The sequence below is a fragment of the Cryptomeria japonica genome, chromosome 1 (genome assembly GCF_030272615.1).
Source record: "Cryptomeria japonica chromosome 1, Sugi_1.0, whole genome shotgun sequence".
Classification (NCBI taxonomy): domain Eukaryota; kingdom Viridiplantae; phylum Streptophyta; class Pinopsida; order Cupressales; family Cupressaceae; genus Cryptomeria; species Cryptomeria japonica.
Genome location: NC_081405.1, coordinates 98,724,569 through 98,748,255, shown reverse-complemented (window position 1 = coordinate 98,748,255; position 23,687 = coordinate 98,724,569). Strand labels below are relative to the sequence as shown.

Genomic DNA, 23,687 nt, shown 5'->3' with positions numbered 1-23,687 from the left:
TTATGAAGGCTGCCCAAAAAAGAGCTCTGTATATTGCAGAATATGCTACACTGCGTAAGATGACATGCATGACCCTCGACAATCTCTATCGAAATCAACCAACACTATCTGATGAAAAATTTGTTAAGTGGTGGACACTCACAGATTTGAACAATCCTGATAACTTTTTACAAATCGGTGCAGACGGGGAGGTATGTGCCAATGTACGGGGAGTTGAGATACCAATGCATTTCTATGCCACGGTTGACCCCGAGGAACCAGGAAAGCGCCCCAGGAAAAAACTAGAAAGAATTACAAAGGAAGATTTTGACAAGATTGTTGAGACTGTAACTACTTCTGTGAAGAAAATTGCATATGATCTTCCCTCAGAAATTAGAAGCAGATTCCCTCCTGACAACCTACTCGAAGCCATGTCTATTATGTTTCTTCATTATTGGAGCCTCAACAGTGCATCTGATTTTCGAAGTAAGCTACTGACTTTGATAAAACAATTTTGCATATCCAGAGAATTGAATGGAGTAACTATAAATGGAATATTAGAAGAAACTCATCTTCAAGAGCAATCAGCTCGTTTTGCATACACTATGAAACAACAATATGCCAAAATGGAGAACCCCCATGAAGAGGGATCAGTAACAAGGGTTTGGAAATATATAGCTGAGAACACATCCTTGCGTGATTCAATGCCAGAATATGTGAAGCTTGTTGCTTTATGTCTTACCATGATATTGGGTTCGGTGGAAGATGAGAGAGTTTTTAGTGCTTTGGGGTTCCTAAAATCAAAGCTAAGAAACAAACTAGACAAAAATTTGAAAAATTGCTTGAGGCTCTATACATCTAGGTATAATGTCCACACTTTTCCTTACGATAGGGCACTGCAAATCTGGAGGTCCAAATGTGAAAGAAGAGGTTTGGGCAACACTTCAAACCAAAGTGCCAGTGGGACTAGTGGACCTATTGGTAGCATTGAGATGCAGTTCGGCGAAGATATGCAGACTCAGACTCAGAGTAAAGAAACCACAGACGAGAATTAAGAAAGCTCTAAATTTGATGAGGATGAATGACAACTGTAAGAGATTGGTATTTATTAATCTTATTACTGTATCTCATCATTCATATTACAAAAGCATATTACTTTTTGCAATTAGAATTTAATATTGATTTGTAATTTTATTTTTCAACTTTCTATTTCCAGATTTAAAATAGCATAATAAAAAAAACCATAATGTGTTTATTGATACAGAGATGTTTATTGTTTATTTATACATGTTTGAGTCTCAAATCTGTGTGATATATTTCAAAACCATATGATAAATTTCATTCAATAGTAATACACATGTCGAAAACTTAGATTTTCATTAATTCTTTCAAAATATAGCCATATGATACAATTCATTCAATAGTAATACACCAATCTGTGTGATTCTACATGCCAATTGCAAAAGTGAATACAAAGTTTCAGAACCCTTTGCAAATGACCCTGAATTCCCTTTTATAGAAACAAGAAAGCAACAACAACTCCTGTGTGATTCTCCAATGTCCATGCAAAAGTGAATACAAAGTTTCAGAACCCTTTGCAAAATTGCAAATGACCCTGAATTCCCTTTTATAGAAACAAGGGAGCAACAACAGCTTCAGGTCGAATTGCAATTTTGCAACATGTAAACACTGAACATCAAAATCACAAGCTCAGCACATATTTATATGGTCATCACAGGCCGTATTAGCAATTTAACATCTGCTACATGTTTGATGTCTCCTGTTCAAAAAACAAAGTTCAAAATTAAATATTAATTCACGCCATGAGTCATGACAAATTAAACATAGATAATAGCTGTAGCAGTGCCTAAAACCTACTAATCAGAAATAGATAAATGCATAAATGTTAAAGCAAGGGAGAATTTGAGAAAACAAATTTACTGGCTGAAGTTTTGCATTGTGCATCATAGATTCATAGGCTGGATTAGCAAAATAACAATAGCGAGTGTTGTTTTTTTCCTGTTCATAAATTAGATTCATAGGCTGGATTAGCAAAATAGCAAACAGAAAAAAAAAAAAAAAAAAAAAAAAAAACCTTGAAATTAAGAATAAAAGAAGAAAATTGTGCAATACATACTATGATTCTTAAGAATTCTGTGCCAGTTTTTGTAGGGTGCTCTACTCTTCGTCTGATGGAAGATCAATATTCTGTAAACTATGGAAAGTCAACTCCAACTTCGTCAACATTCCATATTTAGAAGATTTACTTGACATCACTGTTTCATCTAATAGCGAATTTGGAGTTGTAAATGGTTGGATGAATTCCAGAAAGCTTTTGGGAGTTGTGTCCTTTGGAAGCAAGTCTAAATCAGACTTCATTTTTTTCTCCATGATTTTTTTGTAAGCTTCTTCTCCAATGAATTTATTTTCTGTGTCAACAGGCTTAGGCAAACCAAGTTTAATCAAATTATTTTTCTTTTCTTGCAGCTTCATTATCTTTTTTCCACAACTGTCCATAACTTCTGATGTTTCCCTTAGCTTCTGGCATTTTTGAATGATAGATGATGTCTTAATTGTGGCATCAATGCGGCACTTAATTCCCTTGGATGCCAAGTAGCTGTCACTGGAACTGTAAACTACTTTCAGAATCTTTTTTGCCATTTCCTCTTTTGAATAAACATGTGTGCTCTTCTCATAGTGCCCTTTGATTTAAAAAAAATTGTCTCATACTTTCAGTCAATTGAAACCATTTACACAACTTCTCACTCCTCTGCATTATTTGCCGCCAAATGTTTTCTGGTATATACTTCGTTGTATTTTTCATATTATCTTTCAATCTATCATCCAAAGTTTTTATTTTATCATTTGCATTGTGCAGGTCTTCTTTCATTTGTGCACATTTTTTTCTTTCTTCCTCTACTTCCTCTTGCAAATGTTTTTCTTTTTCCTTCCCATGATCCAATAGGTCCTGTAATTTTTTCATTTCGGCGGCAGCAGACTCATAACTTTTGTATAATTTTTGAAAACTGGCTTTTTCCTCAACAATTTTATTATTGCTTTGAGCCAGTTTTTGTGTCAGGTCCTTCAATTTTGCATCCTTCTTGTCCTGCTCTGCAATTTCTACTACAGAGCCCGAATTTTTTATCCTTTTCTGTAATTTATTGCACTTGCTATCTACTGCTTTCCTCCTTGATTTCTCGTTTTCCAGGTCTGCCTGTAACTTTTCTATTTGTTTCTCCAGTTTATTTTTTTCTCTCTCCACCTTTAGCAGTGAAGTGTAGACCACTTCGTTAGTCCTTTTTGACACACTAATTTTGTCCACATTATGTACTTTGGAGAAATCCATTTGGAGGGTGCTAACTTGAAATTGAGAGGGATCTATTTGACTGTGTGGTGGATTTTTATCTTTAGATGGGCCCGGGGGCATAACAACCATGAACTCCATCATATCTTTCTGTGGGTCATATGTTGGAAATACCTTGTTCCTTGCAGGTTGTTCGTTTACAACTTCAGACACGGAATTCCTATGAAATGATTTCTTTTTTTCTTTATTTGCTTTTGTCGAGTGTTCAAATTTTTCATAGTAATCATGAAATTGAAAATCTGGGCTTGCTAAAACAATTGAATGTTTGAAAGGTGACATAGGAATACCATAGGCTCCAGTTCCACTTATTCATGTGGTTTTAACTAATGCTTGACCAGAAATAGGATTACCAACAACAGTTCCTAATGTTGTCCCACTCCCACTGACACTTTCATGTGTAGATTTCATAGTCTTTTGAGGTGTGTGATCTGAAGCTGCAAATGATTGATTTGTAGTGTCAGTGGCACTTGATATAAGATTCTCAATAGTATGAGATTGAGTATCTACCTCTAGTGGCCTCTTGTGAGAGATATTTTGTTGTTGCCCTTGTCCAACACCAATCATAGCGGCACTTGACTAAACAATAATAAGAATACTATCCCCAGATTCCCCACCAGTGGTAGTGGCCCTTAATTCACCACCAATGGGAATACCATGATGTGGTGGTGGTTGTGGATTTGAACCAGAAACAAATGTAGGTGGACCCTGAGGGTAATGAGTAGTACCTATCCCTGATGAATCTGAAGAATCAAGTCCAACGACTAGTCTATAAGGACCTTTTGATTTTGACCCTGATGGATTTTGTACCTAAAGTGGATACCAAATGCCCTCTCCTCTGGGACCTAGACCATCACCTTCAAATCCCATTTTTTCCACAATGCTTGACCCTTTGATATATTTCTCTTTCATTGTCTCATTGACTGCACCTAATATTTTAGGGACTGTAGTAGTTGTTTGAGTGGGCTCAACCTCAGGGTCATACTGATCAACATCTTCACTCCTATCATATGATGTTGTGGGATGCTCCATATTCCACAATTTGCTAAACTCTTCATCCTCGTCGATGCTATCAAATTCTGCACTTGTCTTTGGTTCATCGAAATTCCTCCTCATAGTCCAAAAATCATTTATTTTGGTTTGAGTCCAATAATTCTCTTTACATTCGTGCAGAATTGATTTGGGAATAGTTTTCTTAGATGGATTAGCATATTTTATGTAGAAATTGTAGGACCTCCTATTTTGGATGCCCTGGCCCTCCATAATTTGTGATGAAATTTCTTCTGTTGAAATGTTAATGTCAGTTGCAATTTTCTCCATCTCTTTTTTAACCTCATCTCAGGAGTCCTTGTTTCTAAGCTTTTCTAGCAATGGTTTACTTTCAAGTTGACATAACGCTGAAGAGTTCCCATTTTTCTTAAGCCTTGCTTGAACTACATCGATTGGATCATACTGCCAGAGACCCTCGTCACCAAAGTTAAAAACCGTCAAGAAATCATGTGCCACAATGAATGCTTTTCTCTCAAATGTGAACCCTCTACATGAGAAAGGCAAGGAAGGAAATATGCTTTTCTTTTGCTGACCATAGAAGTGCCTATCTGTGCTCTCCAATTGCCGTACATACTCTAATGCAAATACCCTCTCTGTCACATGTATTGGAAGTCTGTATGGTTTTACTGCCGATCTGTAAAACCTTAACACAGTGAATTCTTCGATGAAGAACCAGTCAGCCAATTTTATTTGAATTCCGAGTTGAATGCAATCTCTACAAGACATAGGCAACCTAGGCATTGGAGTGCTTGTAATTTCACTATACATTGGTGCCAAAAAGAAGTCTACAAAATGGTTGTAGTTCTTTCTATTATCATGCATCCTTATCTTTGGGCTCCAATCATATATTGGACAATCTGTTCTCTTCCCAATCTTCTCATCAATCTTATAGCTCACAATCTGAAGCTTGTTGTTCTCAAATATTGCACGATACTTGGATAGAAGGAGATAGCACAAGTAGGATGAAAACCTAAATGTCTTATAGGAACCTTTTTTGATCATAAGTAATTGTTTTTGCATGGATTTTACAATGTGATCAATAAAATTATATCTTACTGGCTGACTTGCACAATGGATATTATAAATCATATCAAGAAGGCTTGCACCCACTTCCCTATCATTTTCCAATCCCAGGCAAAACGACAGCAAGGAAATAGTATCCCCAACCCATGGAACAAAAAATTTAGAATTATAAGGAGGCTTATGATTCTGATCCAACACAATACTAGTACCAATCTTTATTAGACCTTTGATAAATGAATCTCTGCAACTTGGATCAAGACTCTCATAATTCTCTGCCAGCTTTTCAAGGTCCATTTGGACGTTTGAATTTTGGGCTTCAAATCCTAGGTTTAGCAAACGAGCAAATTCTCCCTCGTTTATGGATAGAATTTCCTCTTTTGTATTTTTATTGACAATTGCTTTTTTATCTTCATCATAATTTTCGGCGCAGACCATGACAAAATCAGGGCAAGGGAATACTTCAGGTAACACCATGCTTCCCAATCCAACATCTCACGATGCGATTTTATTTGTTTTTTATTGTAACATTAGGTTGAAAACAGTAAATTTTGCCCTGGATGCATCTGTCGCCTTACTAGACAATGTATATCTAATATCTATGATACGCTTTTCACCATGGATAGCAGGGTCATAAATATCATGGTATTCATCAGTGAAACCTAGTGTTTTAACCAGTTCGGTTAGGTTATGGTACATTTTGTTTTTCACTTGGCTTCTTGTTGAACTACTGCTTCCCATTTTTCCCATCACTATTATTGTTAATAGTTCAAAATAATGCTAGGCAGCTAGATAAAAACCTGAAAATGCTAACCCTCAAATTGGACCACGAGATTACCAAAAGCAAAAAAGGCGGGATGTAGGTGTTCTAGATTTTACCCGGAAATTGGAATTTCTATTTCACTAGATTGGCGCAGACAGTCTCTGTTGCAACTTGCATTCCTCAATCTAATAGCTGTTTCTGAATCTCCCTCAATTTACAGGTTTATCCAAGAAATGAAAGACGATTATGATTTACGAGTCTCTTATTTTGAAAACTCTAAAAAGTAGAAAAGTAAAACCTAAAGGGCAAAATATCAAGAATCATGTTGTAATTTTATTAATTACTATTAATAACTTTTCGATGTCGAAGGACAAAACATTCATTACTTCAGTATAAATTCTGAGGACATTAAGAATCATGTTGTAATTTTATTAATTATTATTAATAACTATTCGATGTCGAAGGACAAAACATTCAATACTTAAGTATAAATTCTGAATTTCTAAGGACATTAAATGTAATACGTTCAATTCCGGGCGAAGTTCTCCCAAATGTGTTCACTTCCCACATTCGGGCCGAAATCCACCCTAAGTCGTTGATCTTTGCTCATCCAACGGACGAGGGACCAAGGTACCTGTTGTGACTTTACGGGTGTGTTTTTTAAGTCTGTTTAATCATTTTAAACTTCCATCCGAAAAAGTGTTTTACAGACTTACTTATATTTAATTAAATTTAAAACGTTTCAATTCCGGGCGACGTTCTCCCAAATGTGTTTACTTCCCACATTCGAGCCGAAATCCACCCTAAGCCGTTGATCTTTGCTCATCCAACAGACGATGGTACTTGTTGTCAGTTGTCATGGGTCCCATCACTTCTGTCAGTTTTCAGGCACGTCACCATACTCGTGTCACTTTTCCAGTTTGATTTTTAGTCTATTTAATCATTTTAAACCTCCGCCCGAAAAAAAGCTTTATAGACTTAATTGTATTTAATTACATTTAAAATGTCCAACTCCGGGCGAAGTTCTCCCAAATGTGTTCACTTCCCACATTCGGGCCGAAATCCACCCTAGTCGTTGATCTTTGTTCATCCAACGGTCGATGGTACCTATTTTAAGATGTAGTGGGTCCCACGACTTCTGCCATTTTTCTGGCACGTCACCATACTCGTGTCACTTTTCCGGTTTGATTTTTAGTCTATTTAATCATTTTAAAATTTCGTCTAAAAAAGAGATTTTTAGACTTAATTATATTTAATTAAATTTAAAATGTCCAATTCCGGGCGAAGTTCTTAGAAAGGTGTTCGCTTCCCACATTCGGGCCGAAATCCATCCTAGCCATTGATCTTTGTTCATCCAACAGTCGATGGTACCTATTTTTCAATGAAGTGGGTCCCACGACTTCTACCATTTTTTCTGGCACGTCACCATACTCGTGTTACTTTTCTGGTCTGTTTTTAAAGTCTACTAAATCATTTTAAAATTCCGCCCGAAAAAAAGATTTATAGTCTATAGAGTCATAGACTATAAGTATAGACTTTCACTTAATTCTATTTAATTAAATTTAAAATATTCAATTCCGGGCATTGGGCAATAGTTTGAGATAACTATTAAAAATAATGTTAATATTATTTGAAAAAATTTTAAATTCAAAAATAGTATTAAACATGAAACTTAGTTTCTAGAATAAAACAAATAACTAAATAAAAATATAAATTTTGATATGCAATTTGAAAGGTAAAAATTTAATATTAAAAAGAAAACATTCAATATTAAATCTAAAATATTAATTTAACGTTTAACAAAATTCTTTGAAAATATGTTTATGATATATCATTTTCAAAAATAGTTTAAAAATATATATAAAATTTCAACATAAATTTAGTCTATTAATTTTTAAAAATGTGCAACTGCAGTCCTCAACCTGTTAAGGCGAGAAAATTTGGAAAGTACAAATGCCAAGGTGGCGATTAATTGTTGCACAAGAAGTTGTTTGCGGCATGCTGCACGAAAGGAGGAAGGGGAGGATGGCAGGAAATCTTTTTCCTGATCTCATGGCATTAATGTCTTATTGTGCACATTCATTACTCGGCCTATAAGAGTTAAGACGGAGGCAGATTTTTTTACCTTTTCATCTGTGTACCACTTTTTACTTTGAAGCAGCTGCAAGTGCAGAACAAATCTGTAGTTGGTAGTTCGTAGAGTCATACCTTCTGTAAGACAATGGAGGCCAATTTCACACTTCGAACAGATAAGAAATTGGTGCCCTTTTTGGGCAAAGTATCTGATAAACGAATGCAAGGACTATTCAGGTTTAAGGAGGAGAAGTTGTGGGCGGCAGCTCGACTGACGCTTGCGGAGGAGGTGGCACATATCAGTCATCGGTATCGAACTAACATGGAGGTTTACTCTCTAATTATGGCGTGGGCCTGTGAATTCGAACCAGAGGTGAAAAAGGTAAAACTCACATTGGTCAAATTGATTGATGGGGAGTTTTTGATTAACCTGGATTCAATCTTGGAGTGGGTGGTGCCGGGAGTTGGCATTCGAATTATGGAAGGGGACGACCAGGAGGAATTGCTTCCTTTTATTCGTGGCCCAGAGGATGAAATCAAATACCAGTGTCATGAACGAGTCCGAGTGGGGTGGGAAGCGATGAAACTCTTTGTTAAATTAACGAGGGTGGATGAAGTCCTGAATGCTTTGCATGTGGTGGCAAGGATGGAGGTTAGTAGGGCATTGAGAGATAGGGCTGAAGAAGAAAGGGCCATACAGCTACTGGCAAGCTTGGAGGGCGACCCCGACTTCGGGTTCCTAAACTGCATTCCAAAAATGAAAGCTGAAGCGGCAAAAGGGAAAGCCAAAGCATCGACCTCTGAGGAGGGAAGAGACTGGGAGGACCAGGGGGATAGTGAGACTGAGTGAACAGCCTATTGGCAATGAACTAGTTTTTTTGTCTGCTTGCTATAAGTTGTGGACAAATTTTGTATCTTGAAACGTTTCAATTAATTGAATGAAAAAACCTTGACCGATAAACTTTTGTATCTTGCAACTTTTAAAATTTTGTATTTTGAATTACTATAAAGTAATAGTATATATTTATAAAATTATAATCAACCATAATCAATGTACAAATAATTAATGGAACGAATTGAATTTTTTTTTTTTATAGCATTACATAAAAAGATCACGGTATTAAATTTATTTCCATTGTTTAACAAATAATTGAAATAACGTAGCTCATATACAAAAAGCATTTGAAAGAAATTAATTAATAAAAATGAAATAGAATTATAGAAAGTATTTTTATATCCATAAGAATGTAAGAGACAAAGTGAAACAAACTGGAATTTGAAAAATTATCATTAAATTATTTATGCTTTTGAAATTTACAATTTTTTCGTTAGAGACTTGAGTCCCCCAAAAACTTAAAAGCCAAAATGAGTGAGCCTCTGGCACTCAGCCTGTTAGAGTTCAAGGACATAGGAAAAAAAAACTATAGGTAGTGGAATTGTTTACAATTTTTCCCTATGAATCTGACCCTCCTTCCATGTAGAATTCTTCAGACAGCATAAGCTGAGAGAATTCTTCAAGCCACATGTAGTTTGGAAAGTCGTCCAGAAGGAACCATTTCCGGAGGAAGTCCCTGCCAATCCATGCCCATTTTCTGTGACGCGTCAGCTGCTCCGTATTCAAGTTTAGGAGAAACGGTTGCCTGGCCACTGACAGTGTTTGGTCAGGGAGGAGAAGCTTGGATAAATCACTCGCCCAAGGGATCCCCACCCTACTTCTGCAAGAATGACAAGAGTAATGTCATCTCCGAGGAAGTCTTCCTTAAAAACCTTCCTCAACAGCATCAGCATATCCACCTTATCTCCTCCCAAGTCCAGAAGAGACGCTAAGAAGCGAGATATAAGGTTCGTGTTAACACGGTACCTATTTTCGTTTCGTAGAAATTCTTTGCCCAGCACCATCCGCACAGCTTCATTGGTGAACGACCCAACCTCCTTGCAGACTGATTGGAGGGTTGGGTCTCTAACGGAGCCTAGAAAGGCCCTCTGGTCCTCTGCAGAAATGCTTCTCAAGCGGATGGGAGTGTCCATCTTGAGAAAACAGATTAACAAATTAAACAACCTGAGCAGTGAGCCTATAAACCTAAAATACCGTGAGCTCTGACAATTTATCTACTAAATGGCAAAGGCTAATTGAAGATGAAAGAAGCAGAGATCGTATATAAATTGTTGAAGCTCTTGATTGTAATAATTACTTCTTTAACAGTATTAACTGCTATAAATTTTTTAAAATCTTTCGTATCTCTGCAAATCTTTCCCATAAATGCACGAGTGTGCGAAATTGGAAATAGCTATGAACCAGTACCAAATTGGCAAGTATCACATTGGAAGTCGTGGGGACATAGTGGATTGCCGTAAGTGAAAAGATATATATTAAATGAACGAAATTATTGATCGTGATTCATGACATTTGATACGTATCTATTGAATCCAATTCCATTCCGGGCACTTTCTGGTGAGCTATGTTCTCTTCAGAAAATTGGGCCGAAATAAAACTTCAGCCATTGATATACGATCATCGAACGGTTTAAAATCATTGATAGATTTTAGGTATGTGTCACCCTTTACGTGTCAAAGAGGTCGCGCTTATTGATACATCGTGCAGAGTCCGGACTCAATGTATTATGTGATGTGATGTACTGATGTGATGTGATGTGCCTTGTCTATTAATGGCAATGAATTTATGAAATCGCCAATGAATTATATATTATACCATAAATAACAAAATATTCGCCAAAACAAATTAAAATTTTTTCAAGCGGTAGATAAAAATCGCCAATACATTTAAATAATTTTCAAGCGGTGGATAAAAATCGCCAATACATTTAAATAATTTTTCCTTCGGAGTAAAAATTTTCGCTCATACAATTATATATTTGTTCCTTTTAACAATAATTATTCGCCTCCCACAATAAATATTTTCCCCATAGAACAAGGTATTATTCGCCAGAAATTTATGGCATTTTCGCACACTAGAAAAAAATCGCCAATAAAAAATAATTTTTTCGTCATTTAAAAAAAAATTTCACCATCGATATGAAAATTTCCCCCCGAAAATAATGTCTGATTCACCAGGATTTTACATAGTTGCTCGAGGGGGGGTTTCTTAAAGTTATCCTTGGCAGACGGGTATTGTGCTGGATCACGGAGATACTTTAGATGTAAAAAAAATACATAACCCTCTTTTTTAAATGCTTTATGAATATTTTTTTAAAAATATGAATTGTTATTTAAATAATGAACAATCGATATTATAAATAACTTTCGCAACAAGAGCCTCTCTACTTCACCTCAACTCATTCCTGACCTCAACTTGGCAGTAAGTAAGACCAAGGTACGACAGACAAGTGTTGGGCTGACTCGTAGGAAATGCCTCTAACTTTTTTATTATAAAAAATCCCCTTTTCAACAGACCAAGACCATTTTTTAATGTGTTTCGTTTTTAGTTTACGTTTTATTTAAAAATAATTTTAATTTGGATCTCAACAATGAATTTAAATTGTCTCTTTTCTCCGCCTCAACTTTGTCTTGACCCCAACTTGGCAGTAAGTAAGACCAAGGTAAGGCAGACGGGTATTATGCTGGATCACGGTGATACTATAGATGTAAAAAAAAATACATAACCCTCTTTCCTAAATGTTTTATGAATATTTTTTAAAAAGTATGAATTGTTACTTAAATAATGCACAATCGATATTATAAATAACCTTCGCAACAAGGGCCTCTCTACTTCACCTCAACTCCTTACTGAGCCCAAATTGGTTGTAAGTAAGACCAAGGTAAGGAGGACAAGCCTTGAGCTCACTCGTAGGAAATGCCTCTAATTTTTTTTTTTAAATCCCCCTTTTCAATAGACCAAGACCATTTTTTAATGTGTTTCTTTTTTTTTACGTTTTTTTTTTAAATAATTTTAATTTTGATCTCAACAATGAATTTAAAAATCATAATTCTGATAATAAATTTTACACTGCTTCTTTCGCCTCAGCTCTTTTTTGACCTCAACTTGACAGGAAGTAAGACCAAGGTAAGACGAACATTTCTTAAATGTTTTATGAATATTTTATAAAAAAAAGTTTGAATTGCTAGTAAAATAATGCACAATCGACAATTATAAATAACTTTTGCAACATAAGCCCCCTTCTTTCGCCTCAACTCCTTCCCAACCTCAACTTGGCAGTAAGTAAAACCAAAGTAAGGCAGACAAGTGTTGGGTTGGGTTGGATCGTGGGGAATGCCTCTAATTAAAAATAATAATATAACTCCCTATTTTTCTTAATAGGCCAAAACCATTATTTAAGGTTTTTGTTTCGTTTTATTTGCATTTTTTTTCAGTTTACGTTTTATTTAAAAATTTAAATTTATTAATTTTGATCTTAACACTAAATTTAAAAATCACAATTCTGAAAATAAATTTTATCACCTTCTTTCGTCTCGGCTCCTTTTTTATCCCAACTTGACAACAACTAAGACCAAGGTAAGGCAAATGAGTTTTATACTGTGTTACAGAGATACCTTAGAGGTAAGAAAAACAAAAAATCATAAGCCTCCTTCATAAATGTTTTATGAATATTTAAATAAAGGTTTGAATTGTTATTAAAATAATGCACAATTGATAATTATAAATTACCCTCGCAACATAATCCCTTTTCGTTCGCCTCAAATCATTGCTTACTCCAAATTGACAGTAAATAAGACTAAGGTAAGACAGACATTCGTTGGTTTAAGTCATGAAGAATGCCTTTAATTTTTAAAAAAATCATAATCCCCCCTTATTAATAGGTCAAGACCATTATTTAATATTTGTGTCTCGTTTTATTTGCATTTTTTTTAGTTTACGTTTTATTTAAAATTTTATTAATTGATTTCAGCTCTAAATTTAAAAATCACAATTTTAAAAATAAATTTTGCCCCTTTCCTTCGCCTCAACTCTATCTTGACCCCAACTTGGCAGTAAGTAAGACCAAGGTAAGGCAGACGGGTATTGTGCTGGATCACGAGGATACTTTAGATGTAAAAAAATATATATAACCCCCTTTCTTAAATGTTTTATGAATATTTTTTAAACAGTATGAATTGTTACTTAAATAATGTACAATCCATATTATAAATAACCTTCGCAACAAGAGTCTCTCTATTTCACCTCAACTCATTCATTACCCCAACTTGGCAGTAAGTAAGACCAAGGTAAGGCGGAGAAACGTTGGGCTGAATCATGGGAAATGCCTCTAATTTTTTTTTTTTTAAATCCTCATTTTCAATAGACCAAAACCATTTTTTAATGTGTGTTTCGTTTTTTTTACGTTTTTTTAGTTTACGTTTTATTTAAAAACAATTTTAATTTTGATCTAAACAATGAATTTAAAAAGCATAATTCTAATAATAATAAATTTTGCATCGCTTCCTTCGCCTTATCTCTTTTGTTGACCCCAACTTGGCAGTAAGACCAAGGTAAGGCAGACGGGTATTGTGTTGGATCACGGGGATACTTTAGATGTAAAAAAAATACATAACCCCTTTTCCTAAATGTTTTATGAATATTTTTAAAAAGTATGAATTGTTACTTAAATAATGAACAATCGATATTATAAATAACCTTCGCAACAAGAGCCTCTCTACTTCACCTCAACTCATTCCTAACCCCAACTTGACAGGAAGTAAGACCAAGGTAAGGCGGACAAGCGTTGGGCTGACTCGTGGGAAATGCCTCTAATTTTTTTTATAAAAAATCCCCTTTTCAGTAGACCAAGACCATTTTTTAATGCGTGTTTCATTTTTTTTACATTTTTTTAGTTCACGTTTTATTTTAAAATAATTTTAATTTTGATCTCAACAATGAATTTAAAAATCATAATTCTGATAATAAATTTTACACCACTTCCTTCGCCTCAGCTATTTCTTGATCCCAACTTGTCAGTAAGTAAAACCAAGGTAAAGCAGACGGGCCTTGAGCTATGTCACAGAGATACTTTAAAGGATAAAAACAATATAATATCCCTTCCTAAATATTTTACGAATGTTTTAAAAAATGTTTGAATTGTTACTAAAATAATGAACAATTTTAATTTATAAATAACCCTCGCAGCATAAGTCCTCATTTGCTTCACCTCAACTCTTTCCTGACTCCAACTTGGCAGAAAGTAAGACCAAAGTAAGGCAGACAGACGTTGGGCTGGGTTGTGGAGAATGCATCTAATTTCAAAAAAAAAAAACATAATCCCACCTTTTAATAAACTAAAACCATTTTTTAAGATGTGTCTCGTTTTTTTTTGCATTTTCTTAGTTTACGTTTTATTTAAAAAATTTATTAATTTTGATATCAACACTAAATTTAAAATTTACAATACTGAAAATAAATTTTACCCCCTTCCTTCGCCTCAACTATTTCGTAACCCTAACTTGACAGTAAATAAGACCTGAGTAAGACAGACGTGCCTTGGGCTGGATTACAAGTGTATTCAAGAGGTTAAAAAAAAACATAAGTCCCATTTTTAAATGTTTTATGGATATTTAAAAACATAATCCCCCATTTTTCATAAGCCAAAACCATTTTTTAAAATGTCTCATCTTCTTTGCATTTTTTTAGTTTATATTTTGTTTAAGAATTTATTAATTTTGATCTCAACACTAAATTTAAAAATCACAATACTGAAAATAAATTTTACCCCTTCTTTCGTTTCAACTCTTTCTTAACCCTAACTTGGCAGTAAATAAGACCAAGGTAAGACAGATGGACCTTGGCTGGGTTGTGGGGATACTCTAGAGGTTAAAAAAAAAGATAAGCTCTATTTTTAAATGTTTTATGAATAGTTTAAAAAAATATATGAATTGTCACTAAAATAATGCACAATCAATAATTATAAATAATCTTCGTAACATAAGCCCCTTTTTTGCCTCAACTCCTTCCCAACCTCAACTTGACAATAAGTAAGACCAAGGTAAGACGAACATTTCTTAAATATTTTATGAATATTTTTTTTTTTTTAAAGTTTGAATTGCTACTAAAATAATGCACACTCGACAATTATAAATAACTTTTGCAACATAAGCCCCCTTCCTTCGCCTCAACTCCTTCCTGACCTCAACTTGACAGTAAATAAGACCAAAGTAAGAAGGACAAGCATTGGGTTGGGTTGAATCGTGGGGAATACCTCTAATTAAAAATAATAATATAACCCCTTATTTTTTTGAATAGGCCAAAACCATTATTTAAGGTTTTTATCTCGTTTTATTTGCATTTTTTTCAGTTTACGTTTTATTTAAAAATTTAAATTTATTAATTTTAATTTCAACACTAAATTTAAAAATCACAATTCCGAAAATAAATTTTATCACATTTTTTCGTCTCGGCTCCTTTTTTATCCCAACTTGACAACAACTAAGACCAAGGTAAGGCAAACGAGTTTTAGGCTGTGTCACAGAGATACCTTAGAGGTAAAAAAAAACAAAAAAAAACATAAGCCTCCTTTATAAATGTTTTATGAATATTTAAATAAAGGTTTGAATTGATATTAAAATAATGCACAATCGATAATTATAAATAACCCTCGCAACATAATCCCATTTCGTTCGTCTCAAATCATTCCTTACTCCAAATTGACAGTAAATAAGACCAAGGCAAGATGGACATTCATTGGTCTAAGTCATGGGGAATGCCTCTAATTTTTAAAAAAATCATAATCCCCCCTTATTAATAGGTCAAAACCATTATTTAATGTTTGTGTCTCGTTTTATTTGCATTTTTTTTAGTTTACGTTTTATTTAAAAATTTATTAATTTTGATTTCAACTCTAAATTTAAAAATCACAATTCTAAAAATAAATTTTGCCCCTTTCCTTCACCTCAACCCTGTGTTTAATGTTTGTGTCTCGTTTTATTTGCATTTTTTTTTAGTTTATGTTTTATTTAAAAATTTATTAATTTTGACTTCAACTCTAAATTTAAAAATCACAATTCTGAAAATAAATTTTGCCCCTTTCCTTCACCTCAACTCTGTGTTGACCTCAACTTGGCAGTAAGTAAGACCAAGGTAAGGCAGACGAGTATTGTGCTGGATCACGAGGATACTTTAGATGTAAAAAAAAATACATAACCCCCTTTCCTAAATGTTTTATGAATATTTAAAAAAAAAAGTATGAATTGTTACTTAAATAATGCACAATCGATATTATAAATAACCGTCGCAACAAGAGCCCCTCTACTTCACCTCAACTCCTTCCTGACCCCAACTTGACAGTAAGTAAGACCAAGGTGAGGCGGACAAGCGTTGGGCTGACTCATGGGAAATGCCTCTAATTTTTTTTTTAAATCCCCCTTTTCAATAGACCAAGAAAATTTCTTAATGTGTGTTTCATTTTTTTTACGTTTTTTTAGTTTACGTTTTATTTAAAAACAATTTTAATTTTGATCTCAACAATGAATTTAAAAATCATAATTCTGACAGTAAATTTTACACTGCTTCCTTCGCCTCAGCTCTTTCTTGACCCAACTTGGTAGTAAGTAAGACCAAGGTAAGGCAGACGTGCCTTGAGCTAGGTCATGCAGATATTCTAGAGGGTAAAAAATATATAATCCCCCTTCGTAAATGTTTTACGAATGTTTTAAAAAATGTTTGAATTGTAACTAAAATAATAAACAATTGATAATTATAAATAACCCTCGCAATATAAGTCCCCCTTGGTTCACCTCAACTCTTTCCTGACCCCAACTTGGCAGTAAGTAAAACCAAGGTAAGGCGGACAGACGTTGAGTTGGGTCGTAGAGAATGTCTCTAATATATATATATATATATATATATATATATATATATATATATATATATATATATATATATATATATATATATATATCCCACCTTTTAATAGACCAAAACCATTTTTTAAGATGTGTCTCGTTTTCTTTGCATTTTCTTAGTTTTATATTTTATTTTAAAAAAATTATTAATTTTGATGTCAACACTAAATTTAAAAATCACAATACTGAAAATAAATTTTACCCCCTTTCTTCGCCTCAACTTTTTCTTAACCCTAACTTAACAGTAAATAAGACCAAGGTAAGGCAAACATGCTTTGGGCTAGATTACTGCTATACTCTAGAGGTTAAAAAAAAAACATAATCCCCCATTTTTCATAAGCCAAAACCATTTTTTAAGATGTTTCGTTTTCTTTGCATTTTTTTAGTTTATGTTTTGTTTAAGAATTTATTAATTTTGATTTCAACACTAAATTTAAAAATCACAATACTGAAAATAAATTTTACCACCTTCCTTCGTCTCAACTCTTTCTTAACCCTAACTTGGCAGTGAGCCTTGGGCTGGGTTGCGGAGATACTCTAGAGGTTAAAAAAAAAGATAAGCCCTTTTTTTAAATGTTTTATGAATAGTTTTAAAAAATGTATGGATTGTCACTAAAATGATGCACAATCAATAATTATAAATAATCCTCGCAACATAAGCCCTCTTTTTGGCAAGGCAAATGAGTTTTAGATTGTGTCACAGGGATACCTTAGAGATTAAAAAAAAAAGCGTTAGGTCCCTTCATAAATGTTTTATGAATATTTAAAAAAAGTATTTAAGATTTGTGTCTCATTTTTTTTTGCATTATTTTTAGTTTACATTTTATTTAAGAATTTATTAATTTTGATCTCAACACTAAATTTAAAAAATCACAATTCTGAAAATAAATGTTACTCTCTACTTTCTCTTTAGATCCTTGGCCCTAACTTGGTAGTAAGTCCAAGGTAAGGCAGACGGGTTTTGGGCTGGGTCACGAAGATACTATAGAGGTAAAAACAATATAAGCCTCATTTCATAAATGTTTTATGAATATTTTAAAAAAAAATGAATTGTTACTAAAATAATGCACAATTGATAATTATAAATAACCCTCACAATATAAGCCCCCTTCTTTCACCTCAACTCTTTCCCAACCCCAACTTGGCAGTAAGTAAGACCAAAGTAAGGTGGACAAGCGTTGAGTTGGGTCATGGGAAACGCCTCTAATTTTAAAAAGAACATAAGCCCAATTCTTAATAGGCAAAGACCATTTTTTTTAAGTTTGTCTCATTTTTTTAGTTTATGTTTTATTTAAGAATTTATTAATTTTGATCTCAACACTAAATTTAAAATCACAATTCTGAAATAAATTTTAGCCCCCTTCTTTCACCTCACAACATATGCCCCTTTCCTTCGCCTCAGCTCCTTCTTGACCCTAACTTGACAGTAAGTAAAACCAAAGTAATGCAGACGGGTCTTGAAGCGGTCACGAGAATACTATAGAGGTTAAAAAAAAACATAACCGTCATTCCTAAATGTTTTATGAATACATATATAAAAAAATATGAATTGTTATTAAAATAATGCACATTTGATAATTATTTCTTCATCTCAATTTCTTCTTGACCCCAACTTGACAATAAGTAAGACCAAAGTAAATCGAACATGTGTTGGGTTGGGTCATGAGGAATGCCTCTAATTTTAAAAAAAAAACATAAGCCCCTTTTTAAATGCTTTATGAATATTTCAAAAGAATTGTTAATAAAATAATGCAAAAAAAAAATTTACTCACTATAAAAATATCATTTAGAGAGCATAAGAATTTCACCATAATTATTTAAAAACACATTTTGGCTCAAAATATTAACACTATGTAAATATTTTTTATTATAATTAAAACAAAATATATTGTGTCATGTTGTGTCATATGTAGTATTGTGTGTATTTGTGTGTTGTGGTGTTTTGTGGTTGTCTTAGGTCAATTAGGGGAGGCCAAACAAGCTTCCACCTTCACGTGGTTGGCCTTGTTAGTAGTGTTTGAAAAAAAAATCTTGAAGCTAAGAGAAGTTTGTGTAAATATATTCATTTAAAATAAATAATATTATATGCATGTTGAAATTCTCAAATCAAAAAGAAATTATAGTTTTAATTATAATTAGTTTGTTTATCATTAGTAGTGTAAGAGTCTTATCTCAAACACTAATAAGAATATATTAGTGATATATATAAAACATGATTTTTTTTGTTACATCTGAGCATATTGTTTCCCTATTGCCTTTGTGGCATATCACTATGTGTGCCTATGATGTGTGAATAAATAATATTCCATATAGTTCATATTATATGCATGTTGAAATTCTCAAAGTAAATTTAAGAAATTGTGAATTCAGAGGTGAAAATAAAAGCACATTTTACTTATTTATTATAGTTCTAGTTATAATTATTTCATTTATCATTAGTAATGTAAGAACCTTATCTCAAACACTAAAAATAACACACTAGTGATATAAAACATGATTTCTTTTTGCTATGACATCTTAGCATATTGTTTTCCTATGATTTTTGTGGCATACTATATGAACATAAGATGTATGCATGACTTAACCACTATGTGTACTTATGATGTGTGTAAATGAATTATATTTTATATAGTTCATATTATATGCATGTTGAAATTCTCAAAGTAAAAAGAAATTGTGATATCAAAAGTGAAATAAATGTACATTTTAATTATTCATTATTACTTTTATAATACTTTCTTTTATCATTAGTAGTGTAAGAACCTTATCTCAAACACTAAAAAGAGCATACTAATGATATAAAACATGATTTATTTTGGTTATTACATCTTAGTATATTGTTTCCCTATGACTTTTGTAGCATATCACTATGTGAACATGTGATATATGCATGACTTAACCATTATGTGTACCTATGATGTGTGTATGAGCTACCTTATTCTAGTTTAGACAGATTTTTGCTAGTTGTAAGGAGGTGGTAGAAGTTATGATCCATTTAATCAAATGTTTAGCAAGTTGTTGACATATCATTAATATCTATATGTTGTATTTTGAAAGGCACACCTTGGATATGACAACTACTATGTGATGTTTGTCTTGTCAACATAGCTAAGAATAAATCTAGAAGGATGAAACCTACAATGTAGTGTAGAATTGCATTGACATTCCTATTTCTAGTTGGGATGTATTTGGAGGGTGAGTATTAGTGAACCAAGTAATGGGATGATGCATACAATAAGGTTGCATCCACTTCCTATTATCAACTGAGCACCATGTGTGAGTTAATCACTGTGTACATGTATAATAATGACCTTATTTGTTATGTATTGTTATATTTATGTCATTTCTAGTGATCACAACATGTAGTATGGGGTGTTTGTCTTGTCATAAAAAAAAAATGAACTATGAAGATGATGGGATCCTTGGTTTTAGTATAGGTTGAATTGAGATTCCTCTTTCTAGTTGGGATACACGTAAAGGCTTATGTGTTGGTGAACTAAGTAAAGTAGACTCAAATATAGACACACATTCTAAAGTAGGCTCTTCCTTAAGTGATAGTAGAAACAACCCTTATGTAACTACACTGGTAGACTATGTCACGAGGTGTCATGTGTTACCAAAAAGGATAATTCTTCTTGTTGGATATTAGATTATGAAGGAGACATTCTTTGGCTAATAAATAGAAAATTTCAAGTCATTCTCATAAAATACGTTTGACTCTACAAACTTTTTACTATTGTTATAGTGGAATTCAATAAAAGCTAGGGAATAATGGAAATTGAAGCATTAGGTTTCTTGAAGATTTAGTGATAGATAGGTGAAAGATAACTTTTCATTCTCCCATTCATGGATTTACTATTGTATTACACTTATTTCAAAGTTGTGGTTAAACTAGATTGTGAATGCTATGCATGTTAAACTATTCCACATCATTAGAAAATTGAGTCACTCACAACTGGTTGTAATGGTTTAAGAAGAGATGAAGCATACATACAATAATGGTTGAAGACAAGAATGTAAATAAAGTGGTTCTTAAGTATAAACAAACTTTTATAAAAATAGATAGACTATACCTTAAAGAGTCTCTAAGATGGATGATTATACTCAATTGTTTCAACTAGTAAAATTTTGTTGGATGTCTTCTATTTTGGAGTGGCCCATAGGATGTTCATTTATTCAAAATAAAATATTGAGTATGTTTTCCTAATTTTTCATTGATCTTCTTGAATTTTAGTTAGTTGTTTATTTGACCCACTTACATAGTTTGTGTCAAATGCTTTCAAATCAATCGCAAACTAATGGAGCTATGACTCACAAAGAAAGGTGGTGAGTGGAAAATAGTGTATGTGGGAGAGCACCATGTGTGACAAACCTTGCTTACATGTTAAGCACCTTTTACACAAGACGTAGTTGTAGATTTTTTGGATAAAAAGAGTGATTGTATTGAAAGATCTTACTGAGGGCGAGAAGTAGATTCTACTATAGTTGGACTAGTGGAGCTCAACTTTGAGGAGGAAGTCTCCATTGAGGATAAGTTTGTAAGAGCCATATTAGAACATAAAAATCATGAAATGTGCTTTGAATTTGAGTCAATCTAAGGGCCCCAAAGAGTCATATAGATGAGCACAAAGTTAGGACATACCACATTGCGGTTGGACTTTGTACAAAATGAAGGCATTAAGATAGATAAGAGAAAGATTATGAATTAAGACCACATGATCAATCAAATAAAAAAAATCATGGCATAGAAATACATAATATATTTATTTAAGAAATTCTAAATTCTAGATGTCAAATAAGGAAAAATTGTTAAATCAACTATATACTTCAACATTTAGACTAACCATTTAAAAGATGACGCAAAGGAAGTCTCTAAGTAATATTTTTTTCTATTCATTCAAAATAAAATATTTCACATTCTATACAAGGGTCCTATCGAGTAGTACTCATAGAGGAGTTTTCATAGAAACAAAAAAAAACGTGGAAAGAAAAGGTAGAAGAAAAAAGGTTAAACATGGTAATGGAAGACAAGATTATGAATAGAAAGAAGTTATGTGCTAAACATGGTAATAGAAGAGGCCAATTAGGACCAGCTCAACATGTGAATCAGATTGTGCATGAATTCGGTTGCATTTAATAACAAACAACATGTTTTATGTTTGTATTGTCAAAATCCTTTCATCAAACATGAAATTAGGATTTTGATCAAGTCAACTCATCTTAGCCTTTAGATCTATATATTATGAACAAAGCTATAAAGGGATGTTCTACAATATTTTCTCTTATATCATCTAAATAACATTGAAAAAAAAACTTGGCACTATTCCTTTGCGAATCTTGAGTTAAATATCAAAGTATTGAATGTATAAACCTTCAAGGCAATCCAGTGAATATTTTCACTTGAAATAAATAAAACATTGAGTTCATTCACAATGGTATGTTTTATTCAAAGTCATAGTTGCATAAGAAGGGGCTTTAGAAGAATGTCTGAAAATACTCTCAAAACAATGAAGAATGTGACATAATTTTATCTAGTGTAGCGTCCTAAAATTGCGACACTTGCAATTTCGACTGCATTTGGGTCTTCACGATGGCGGCGCAACGTTGAACCTGAATGGAGACCCCGAAACCTGCTTGCGACATCAAAAACTGCATATTTCTGCACCTTGGCCTGATCCTTCCTTGCACCCTGCTGTCCCGGGAGGTGGGACCATGGCGCGCCCTGGTCCCCCAGGACCATGGTGCCCAGCACCCTGCTCCCTGGCCCTATTTTGGGCCTGGTCTCTTGTTGGGCATCGGGTCTTTAAGTTTGCAATTCGGAAAATAATGTTTCTAGGTCGGCCTAAGGTCGGAAAAATCAGTCTCTCAACCCTAATTGACAAGTATATAAACTACTTTTCCTCTCCTAGAAAAGGAGGAGAAAAGAGGAAGAAAATAAGCAAGAGCAGGACGCGAAAGCAACATTCAAACATTCAAGCATTCAAGCATTCCTTCAAGCAATTGAGTATTCTAAGTCTCCATTCAAGGATAGGTGTTGCATTCAAGACAAGGATTCAACCATTGAAGAGGAGATCACTTACAACATACAAAATACAACATTTATTACACCTTCGCATGTAAGAATACAAACATTCTTACAACAAGGTATCAGTACTTGTTTACATTACAAACATTTACATTTACAGCATTCTCATTTCTTGGTTAATTCCAAAACCGGGGTTTGACCTAAAGGCAAACCCCTAATCCCTAACCCCCCAATCGTCCTCTCTTTTATGTGTGTAGGTTGCAGGTACGCGGCTTTAATTGAAGATCTGGAATCCTTGTGCAGAGACGAACAGATCCCCCTTCGTTTTGCGGATTTTTCGGAGGACCGTGTGCACTCCGGGCGCCATCGTCCCGACAACTTTCGCTCAAATTTGCAGAACAGCATCGTCTCGACATTTTACTGCTAATTTCAGGTCCGTAGCTTCATCTTGTGTTCCTATCTCTGTTTATAAGTGAATCTTTCTTACTTTACATGCATTCCTAGTTCAATCTTCCTATCTACATTCTTTACAAAAGAGGGTATCCTTGATGTCTTAACCCTTGAAACTCATTTAAAATCCAGTCTTGCATTGCGTGGGATTGGATCTTGTGGGTTTCAACCCCTCTTTT

At 33.6% G+C, this 23,687-nt stretch overlaps 1 protein-coding gene across 2 annotated transcripts in view; it reads left to right on the top strand.

The window, feature by feature from the left end:
• The window catches only part of LOC131041968 (1,4-dihydroxy-2-naphthoyl-CoA thioesterase 1-like), a 159,420-nt gene extending 138,722 nt beyond the window's left edge, over positions 1-20,698 (top strand). The window contains exon 4 of one of the 2 annotated variants that reach the window (XM_057975247.2): positions 20,471-20,698. In XM_057975247.2, coding sequence (XP_057831230.1) covers positions 20,471-20,533 — 63 coding nt within the window. In that variant the 3' untranslated portion in view covers positions 20,534-20,698. Of the gene's footprint in view, positions 1-20,090; positions 20,435-20,470 lie in introns of those variants that run through there. The other variant, XM_057975248.2, reaches the window with a different exon arrangement.
• Positions 20,699-23,687: the final 2,989 nt, after the last annotated feature.